We start from the raw sequence: 9,401 nt of genomic DNA on the forward strand, positions 1-9,401 counted from the left end.
TAGTAGTAGTAGTAGTAGTAGTAGTAGTAGTAGTAGTAGTAGTAGTAGTAGTAGTAGTAGTAGTAGTAGTAGTAGTAGTAGTAGTAGTAGTAGTAGTAGTAGTAGTAGTAGTAGTAGTAGTAGTAGTAGTAGTAGTAGTAGTAGTAGTAGTAGTAGTAGTAGTAGTAGTAGTAGTAGTAGTAGTAGTAGTAGTAGTAGTAGTAGTAGTAGTAGTAGTAGTAGTAGTAGTAGTAGTAGTAGTAGTAGTAGTAGTAGTAGTAGTAGTAGTAGTAGTAGTAGTAGTAGTAGTAGTAGTAGTAGTAGTAGTAGTAGTAGTAGTAGTAGTAGTAGTAGTAGTAGTAGTAGTAGTAGTAGTAGTAGTAGTAGTAGTAGTAGTAGTAGTAGTAGTAGTAGTAGTAGTAGTAGTAGTAGTAGTAGTAGTAGTAGTAGTAGTAGTAGTAGTAGTAGTAGTAGTAGTAGTAGTAGTAGTAGTAGTAGTAGTAGTAGTAGTAGTAGTAGTAGTAGTAGTAGTAGTAGTAGTAGTAGTAGTAGTAGTAGTAGTAGTAGTAGTAGTAGTAGTAGTAGTAGTAGTAGTAGTAGTAGTAGTAGTAGTAGTAGTAGTAGTAGTAGTAGTAGTAGTAGTAGTAGTAGTAGTAGTAGTAGTAGTAGTAGTAGTAGTAGTAGTAGTAGTAGTAGTAGTAGTAGTAGTAGTAGTAGTAGTAGTAGTAGTAGTAGTAGTAGTAGTAGTAGTAGTAGTAGTAGTAGTAGTAGTAGTAGTAGTAGTAGTAGTAGTAGTAGTAGTAGTAGTAGTAGTAGTAGTAGTAGTAGTAGTAGTAGTAGTAGTAGTAGTAGTAGTAGTAGTAGTAGTAGTAGTAGTAGTAGTAGTAGTAGTAGTAGTAGTAGTAGTAGTAGTAGTAGTAGTAGTAGTAGTAGTAGTAGTAGTAGTAGTAGTAGTAGTAGTAGTAGTAGTAGTAGTAGTAGTAGTAGTAGTAGTAGTAGTAGTAGTAGTAGTAGTAGTAGTAGTAGTAGTAGTAGTAGTAGTAGTAGTAGTAGTAGTAGTAGTAGTAGTAGTAGTAGTAGTAGTAGTAGTAGTAGTAGTAGTAGTAGTAGTAGTAGTAGTAGTAGTAGTAGTAGTAGTAGTAGTAGTAGTAGTAGTAGTAGTAGTAGTAGTAGTCACATCCTTTATTGCTGAACCCACAAATAATTGTGATACAAATTGTAAACCATCCGAGGAAGAAGAGAAAGCCATTAAAAATAAAAAATAAAACAAAAAAGGTTATTGTACCATGCCAAACGGCTATTATTAAGTCATGTACCAATTGTAATACATGACGTAGTATAGTAGTCAAGCACCTACAAAATACTTTGCAGGATAATATTTAAATTGCCTAGCATGCCTACAAATCCGCAGAGCATGCCAATTTTAAATAGGCCAACATATGAATGAATACCGAAGGCGGTTACATGGACAGAAGGCGACATTGGTCGAGAAAAGATGGGCCTATTCTCTTCCTCAAGTAAGACGCTCTGCAACCACGGAGGCACGTGATTGACCACCTCAGCAAAACAAATGCAATTTTGCAGCGTAGCTGTGCCATCACAACAGCGTACTGGAGGTCACTATGCTTGTTAACCACCAGCTGAACAATGTTCTTCAATGCACGAGAGCACTCCGTGCCACATACGCCGTTTGTCGAGAATACGAGCGGAGTGAATGACCCCCTCTCGACATCGACAACACGCTGAAGATAGGCCCGCTTCTTCTGATGTTCATTCCGGGAAATCTGTGCAAGGACTTCCTGTCGCGACAGCAAAGACGCCGAGGGGTGAGTAACCCTCACATCAAAGAATGCATCTTGCTGTGGCGACCAAAAGCCCCTTGCACGGATATCCAATCGAGCCTCTGCAGCACGATTAGCGGTAGCGCCGTGAAGTTGTTCACCATCCAACGGCAAAAGCGGTGGCTCTGTCTGAACATCCGGGATGGCAGAAGTCATCACCTCCACCAGCACATCACGAAGCTCATTGTGTCGCAGACTTGGGTAGCCTCCTGTAGGGCATGTCAATGCATGGTCGACAGACATGTCTCTACCACACACACAAGTTGGTGGGAGGCCATCAATACCCCAGCCATAGCGCAGGGCGAGACCATCCCGGAAACATGCTTTATTTAGCGCAAAGCCGTTCACAGCCAGAGGCTCAGCCGTTAGCCAACTGGACACGCCAGCATCAGCAGCAATCTCCAACAGCACTCGCTGACATGGGCTGAGCTCAGGACGCAAAGCAACCTGAGCCTCCTTAGCCGCAGTAGCCATTCTCCGACGTTCGGCATTTCGCAACGCTATTACCTCCGCCTGCAAATCAGCCGGAGCAATGTCAGCATCAGGGCGACGAAGCAAATCAATCACCGGCCGTGCCGAGGCCATACTGGAGGTCCACTGATGCACTGCATGAGGCCCAATGGCAGGAATTGAGAGACCACCGGACTTAACAGGCAAGCCGATGAGACTCCGCTCAATGGCGGACATGTTCTTCCGACCAGTGATTGCTGGTATCAAACTGTTGTCAATCACATTATCTAGCCTGCCGAAAGCATCCGGCTCCGGCAAGCCATGTGAGCACATATGATAGCGCCAGCGCGACCTCAATCCACGGGAGAAAACAGAATATGCAGCATGTGGCTGGGTTTCCGCCAGAGTGGAGAGAGTACCGACCTCCCTGCACCATACGGAAACATGACGACACAGACTCTCCTGTACAAATTCCTCCTCACCAATGGCCCCGCCAAGATAACGAACACCATTGGTCAGCACATGTATACCCGTTGGGTCGAACATCTCTCGGGCTTCTGACTCCAGGGCGGGTTTCACCAGCAGAACTGTCTTGGCTGCATTAGGGTAATATCCATACTTCGGGCCAATCTCCTCGATTGATTTCCAAAACGAATGCACGGCCGCCAATCTGCCACCAGACTCGCCATCATCCGCGTACCAGCATTGGTTCACATCAGGGTGCTGTTCACGGAGTTTACAAATCATAGGAGCCACCGCAAGAGCAAACATGGCCATGGCCAGAGGGTCTCCCTGACAAGTTCCCTCGCGCGAGTACAATACTACGCCACCAGGAAGAAATAGTGGAATATCCGCACCATATGTATTACGACAAATTTTTTCCATCGGTGGACACACACGTGCGATATTATGCAAGGCGGCCTTCCTGTTGATTGCGTTAAAGGCATTAGATGCATCGATGAGTAAGATTGCATCAGTGTCATCGGCGAGATATTGTTCCTGGACGGCACGCACAGCCGCCTCACAAGCCGCCGGCACACCAACACACAGCTGATGAGGGATCACGGCTGTCGCGATATCAGACGATATACACTGCAACACAGCCTTAGCGATGATCCGGCGAGCGACTTCCCCCACCGCAATCGGGCGCACACCTGGTCTCTTGTCCAATGCCACGAGCCGTGCCGCAACAAAAGCCGACAGAGAAGCAGGGTCTATATCCGTCGTGCATATCCTCTTGGCAGCAGCAGCAAGAGCGGCAGCCAAATTTGAAGAAGCACCTTTAAAGGCCGAGAGCATACGCTGCCAGGCCTGCACGTCCAGGCCAGACGGACCACCGGATCCCTTCATACTGCCAGCCACCCTCTTAATGCCTGCTGCTGAAATACCTTCAAATATTATGTCATTGACCGGTGCTGCATCATTCTCCAACAAAACGGTTTCAGGTGGCTCCACAGGAGTCGGGTGCTTATCGCGAAGTACATCCAGAACCGTCGCACCAGTGGAAGGTACTGCGATTTCATTTGGCTTGAGAGGTCTACCACCACCACCCTGGGATAAACCCGCCATGGCACGATGTAAGTTGCCACGGTGAACGAGATTCGCAAACACTGTATCCGACATAACAGTAGTAGTAGTAGTAGTAGTAGTAGTAGTAGTAGTAGTAGTAGTAGTAGTAGTAGTAGTAGTAGTAGTAGTAGTAGTAGTAGTAGTAGTAGTAGTAGTAGTAGTAGTAGTAGTAGTAGTAGTAGTAGTAGTAGTAGTAGTAGTAGTAGTAGTAGTAGTAGTAGTAGTAGTAGTAGTAGTAGTAGTAGTAGTAGTAGTAGTAGTAGTAGTAGTAGTAGTAGTAGTAGTAGTAGTAGTAGTAGTAGTAGTAGTAGTAGTAGTAGTAGTAGTAGTAGTAGTAGTAGTAGTAGTAGTAGTAGTAGTAGTAGTAGTAGTAGTAGTAGTAGTAGTAGTAGTAGTAGTAGTAGTAGTAGTAGTAGTAGTAGTAGTAGTAGTAGTAGTAGTAGTAGTAGTAGTAGTAGTAGTAGTAGTAGTAGTAGTAGTAGTAGTAGTAGTAGTAGTAGTAGTAGTAGTAGTAGTAGTAGTAGTAGTAGTAGTAGTAGTAGTAGTAGTAGTAGTAGTAGTAGTAGTAGTAGTAGTAGTAGTAGTAGTAGTAGTAGTAGTAGTAGTAGTAGTAGTAGTAGTAGTAGTAGTAGTAGTAGTAGTAGTAGTAGTAGTAGTAGTAGTAGTAGTAGTAGTAGTAGTAGTAGTAGTAGTAGTAGTAGTAGTAGTAGTAGTAGTAGTAGTAGTAGTAGTAGTAGTAGTAGTAGTAGTAGTAGTAGTAGTAGTAGTAGTAGTAGTAGTAGTAGTAGTAGTAGTAGTAGTAGTAGTAGTAGTAGTAGTAGTAGTAGTAGTAGTAGTAGTAGTAGTAGTAGTAGTAGTAGTAGTAGTAGTAGTAGTAGTAGTAGTAGTAGTAGTAGTAGTAGTAGTAGTAGTAGTAGTAGTAGTAGTAGTAGTAGTAGTAGTAGTAGTAGTAGTAGTAGTAGTAGTAGTAGTAGTAGTAGTAGTAGTAGTAGTAGTAGTAGTAGTAGTAGTAGTAGTAGTAGTAGTAGTAGTAGTAGTAGTAGTAGTAGTAGTAGTAGTAGTAGTAGTAGTAGTAGTAGTAGTAGTAGTAGTCATCATCTCGTATAATGTCAAAATGTGATCTAAAGTTTGTCTTCCGGTGTCCTGAAGTTTTTTCTTCTGTATGAATCTCGGTTTCAATTCTGGCGGTGTTCAAGCAGTTCTGGTTTGGATGTTTTTCTTTCCTTTTCCTTCCCCTTTTTCATGTATAAACATTGCTGTTGCCATTAATATTTGTTATCTTTCTATTTTGTTACAATTTTGCTGTTCGCCTTTTGAATTCATTGCCCTCCTTGCATTCACATCTTCATTGCTTTGTGCTTTCAATAAAAACACATTTCAGTAGTAGTAGTAGTAGTAGTAGTAGTAGTAGTAGTAGTAGTAGTAGTAGTAGTAGTAGTAGTAGTAGTAGTAGTAGTAGTAGTAGTAGTAGTAGTAGTAGTAGTAGTAGTAGTAGTAGTAGTAGTAGTAGTAGTAGTAGTAGTAGTAGTAGTAGTAGTAGTAGTAGTAGTAGTAGTAGTAGTAGTAGTAGTAGTAGTAGTAGTAGTAGTAGTAGTAGTAGTAGTAGTAGTAGTAGTAGTAGTAGTAGTAGTAGTAGTAGTAGTAGTAGTAGTAGTAGTAGTAGTAGTAGTAGTAGTAGTAGTAGTAGTAGTAGTAGTAGTAGTAGTAGTAGTAGTAGTAGTAGTAGTAGTAGTAGTAGTAGTAGTAGTAGTAGTAGTAGTAGTAGTAGTAGTAGTAGTAGTAGTAGTAGTAGTAGTAGTAGTAGTAGTAGTAGTAGTAGTAGTAGTAGTAGTAGTAGTAGTAGTAGTAGTAGTAGTAGTAGTAGTAGTAGTAGTAGTAGTAGTAGTAGTAGTAGTAGTAGTAGTAGTAGTAGTAGTAGTAGTAGTAGTAGTAGTAGTAGTAGTAGTAGTAGTAGTAGTAGTAGTAGTAGTAGTAGTAGTAGTAGTAGTAGTAGTAGTAGTAGTAGTAGTAGTAGTAGTAGTAGTAGTAGTAGTAGTAGTAGTAGTAGTAGTAGTAGTAGTAGTAGTAGTAGTAGTAGTAGTAGTAGTAGTAGTAGTAGTAGTAGTAGTAGTAGTAGTAGTAGTAGTAGTAGTAGTAGTAGTAGTAGTAGTAGTAGTAGTAGTAGTAGTAGTAGTAGTAGTAGTAGTAGTAGTAGTAGTAGTAGTAGTAGTAGTAGTAGTAGTAGTAGTAGTAGTAGTAGTAGTAGTAGTAGTAGTAGTAGTAGTAGTAGTAGTAGTAGTAGTAGTAGTAGTAGTAGTAGTAGTAGTAGTAGTAGTAGTAGTAGTAGTAGTAGTAGTAGTAGTAGTAGTAGTAGTAGTAGTAGTAGTAGTAGTAGTAGTAGTAGTAGTAGTAGTAGTAGTAGTAGTAGTAGTAGTAGTAGTAGTAGTAGTAGTAGTAGTAGTAGTAGTAGTAGTAGTAGTAGTAGTAGTAGTAGTAGTAGTAGTAGTAGTAGTAGTAGTAGTAGTAGTAGTAGTAGTAGTAGTAGTAGTAGTAGTAGTAGTAGTAGTAGTAGTAGTAGTAGTAGTAGTAGTAGTAGTAGTAGTAGTAGTAGTAGTAGTAGTAGTAGTAGTAGTAGTAGTAGTAGTAGTAGTAGTAGTAGTAGTAGTAGTAGTAGTAGTAGTAGTAGTAGTAGTAGTAGTAGTAGTAGTAGTAGTAGTAGTAGTAGTAGTAGTAGTAGTAGTAGTAGTAGTAGTAGTAGTAGTAGTAGTAGTAGTAGTAGTAGTAGTAGTAGTAGTAGTAGTAGTAGTAGTAGTAGTAGTAGTAGTAGTAGTAGTAGTAGTAGTAGTAGTAGTAGTAGTAGTAGTAGTAGTAGTAGTAGTAGTAGTAGTAGTAGTAGTAGTAGTAGTAGTAGTAGTAGTAGTAGTAGTAGTAGTAGTAGTAGTAGTAGTAGTAGTAGTAGTAGTAGTAGTAGTAGTAGTAGTAGTAGTAGTAGTAGTAGTAGTAGTAGTAGTAGTAGTAGTAGTAGTAGTAGTAGTAGTAGTAGTAGTAGTAGTAGTAGTAGTAGTAGTAGTAGTAGTAGTAGTAGTAGTAGTAGTAGTAGTAGTAGTAGTAGTAGTAGTAGTAGTAGTAGTAGTAGTAGTAGTAGTAGTAGTAGTAGTAGTAGTAGTAGTAGTAGTAGTAGTAGTAGTAGTAGTAGTAGTAGTAGTAGTAGTAGTAGTAGTAGTAGTAGTAGTAGTAGTAGTAGTAGTAGTAGTAGTAGTAGTAGTAGTAGTAGTAGTAGTAGTAGTAGTAGTAGTAGTAGTAGTAGTAGTAGTAGTAGTAGTAGTAGTAGTAGTAGTAGTAGTAGTAGTAGTAGTAGTAGTAGTAGTAGTAGTAGTAGTAGTAGTAGTAGTAGTAGTAGTAGTAGTAGTAGTAGTAGTAGTAGTAGTAGTAGTAGTAGTAGTAGTAGTAGTAGTAGTAGTAGTAGTAGTAGTAGTAGTAGTAGTAGTAGTAGTAGTAGTAGTAGTAGTAGTAGTAGTAGTAGTAGTAGTAGTAGTAGTAGTAGTAGTAGTAGTAGTAGTAGTAGTAGTAGTAGTAGTAGTAGTAGTAGTAGTAGTAGTAGTAGTAGTAGTAGTAGTAGTAGTAGTAGTAGTAGTAGTAGTAGTAGTAGTAGTAGTAGTAGTAGTAGTAGTAGTAGTAGTAGTAGTAGTAGTAGTAGTAGTAGTAGTAGTAGTAGTAGTAGTAGTAGTAGTAGTAGTAGTAGTAGTAGTAGTAGTAGTAGTAGTAGTAGTAGTAGTAGTAGTAGTAGTAGTAGTAGTAGTAGTAGTAGTAGTAGTAGTAGTAGTAGTAGTAGTAGTAGTAGTAGTAGTAGTAGTAGTAGTAGTAGTAGTAGTAGTAGTAGTAGTAGTAGTAGTAGTAGTAGTAGTAGTAGTAGTAGTAGTAGTAGTAGTAGTAGTAGTAGTAGTAGTAGTAGTAGTAGTAGTAGTAGTAGTAGTAGTAGTAGTAGTAGTAGTAGTAGTAGTAGTAGTAGTAGTAGTAGTAGTAGTAGTAGTAGTAGTAGTAGTAGTAGTAGTAGTAGTAGTAGTAGTAGTAGTAGTAGTAGTAGTAGTAGTAGTAGTAGTAGTAGTAGTAGTAGTAGTAGTAGTAGTAGTAGTAGTAGTAGTAGTAGTAGTAGTAGTAGTAGTAGTAGTAGTAGTAGTAGTAGTAGTAGTAGTAGTAGTAGTAGTAGTAGTAGTAGTAGTAGTAGTAGTAGTAGTAGTAGTAGTAGTAGTAGTAGTAGTAGTAGTAGTAGTAGTAGTAGTAGTAGTAGTAGTAGTAGTAGTAGTAGTAGTAGTAGTAGTAGTAGTAGTAGTAGTAGTAGTAGTAGTAGTAGTAGTAGTAGTAGTAGTAGTAGTAGTAGTAGTAGTAGTAGTAGTAGTAGTAGTAGTAGTAGTAGTAGTAGTAGTAGTAGTAGTAGTAGTAGTAGTAGTAGTAGTAGTAGTAGTAGTAGTAGTAGTAGTAGTAGTAGTAGTAGTAGTAGTAGTAGTAGTAGTAGTAGTAGTAGTAGTAGTAGTAGTAGTAGTAGTAGTAGTAGTAGTAGTAGTAGTAGTAGTAGTAGTAGTAGTAGTAGTAGTAGTAGTAGTAGTAGTAGTAGTAGTAGTAGTAGTAGTAGTAGTAGTAGTAGTAGTAGTAGTAGTAGTAGTAGTAGTAGTAGTAGTAGTAGTAGTAGTAGTAGTAGTAGTAGTAGTAGTAGTAGTAGTAGTAGTAGTAGTAGTAGTAGTAGTAGTAGTAGTAGTAGTAGTAGTAGTAGTAGTAGTAGTAGTAGTAGTAGTAGTAGTAGTAGTAGTAGTAGTAGTAGTAGTAGTAGTAGTAGTAGTAGTAGTAGTAGTAGTAGTAGTAGTAGTAGTAGTAGTAGTAGTAGTAGTAGTAGTAGTAGTAGTAGTAGTAGTAGTAGTAGTAGTAGTAGTAGTAGTAGTAGTAGTAGTAGTAGTAGTAGTAGTAGTAGTAGTAGTAGTAGTAGTAGTAGTAGTAGTAGTAGTAGTAGTAGTAGTAGTAGTAGTAGTAGTAGTAGTAGTAGTAGTAGTAGTAGTAGTAGTAGTAGTAGTAGTAGTAGTAGTAGTAGTAGTAGTAGTAGTAGTAGTAGTAGTAGTAGTAGTAGTAGTAGTAGTAGTAGTAGTAGTAGTAGTAGTAGTAGTAGTAGTAGTAGTAGTAGTAGTAGTAGTAGTAGTAGTAGTAGTAGTAGTAGTAGTAGTAGTAGTAGTAGTAGTAGTAGTAGTAGTAGTAGTAGTAGTAGTAGTAGTAGTAGTAGTAGTAGTAGTAGTAGTAGTAGTAGTAGTAGTAGTAGTAGTAGTAGTAGTAGTAGTAGTAGTAGTAGTAGTAGTAGTAGTAGTAGTAGTAGTAGTAGTAGTAGTAGTAGTAGTAGTAGTAGTAGTAGTAGTAGTAGTAGTAGTAGTAGTAGTAGTAGTAGTAGTAGTAGTAGTAGTAGTAGTAGTAGTAGTAGTAGTAGTAGTAGTAGTAGTAGTAGTAGTAGTAGTAGTAGTAGTAGTAGTAGTAGTAGTAGTAGTAGTAGTAGTAGTAGTAGTAGTAGTAGTAGTAGTAGTAGTAGTAGTAGTAGTAGTAGTAGTA

General features: G+C 38.7%; 1 protein-coding gene across 1 annotated transcript; it reads left to right on the forward strand.

Annotated features, from left to right (window-relative positions):
* Positions 1-6,721: 6,721 nt before the first annotated feature.
* Positions 6,722-7,825, forward strand: LOC135807215 (uncharacterized protein DDB_G0271670-like; the record flags this gene model as incomplete). The annotated part of the gene is made up of 1 exon (XM_065321225.1): positions 6,722-7,825. A coding segment is annotated over one exon (1,104 nt), but the record flags the coding sequence as incomplete, so codon positions are not given.
* Positions 7,826-9,401: the final 1,576 nt, after the last annotated feature.

The sequence above is a fragment of the Sycon ciliatum genome, chromosome 1, assembly GCF_964019385.1.
Source record: "Sycon ciliatum chromosome 1, ocSycCili1.1, whole genome shotgun sequence".
NCBI lineage: Eukaryota > Metazoa > Porifera > Calcarea > Leucosolenida > Sycettidae > Sycon > Sycon ciliatum.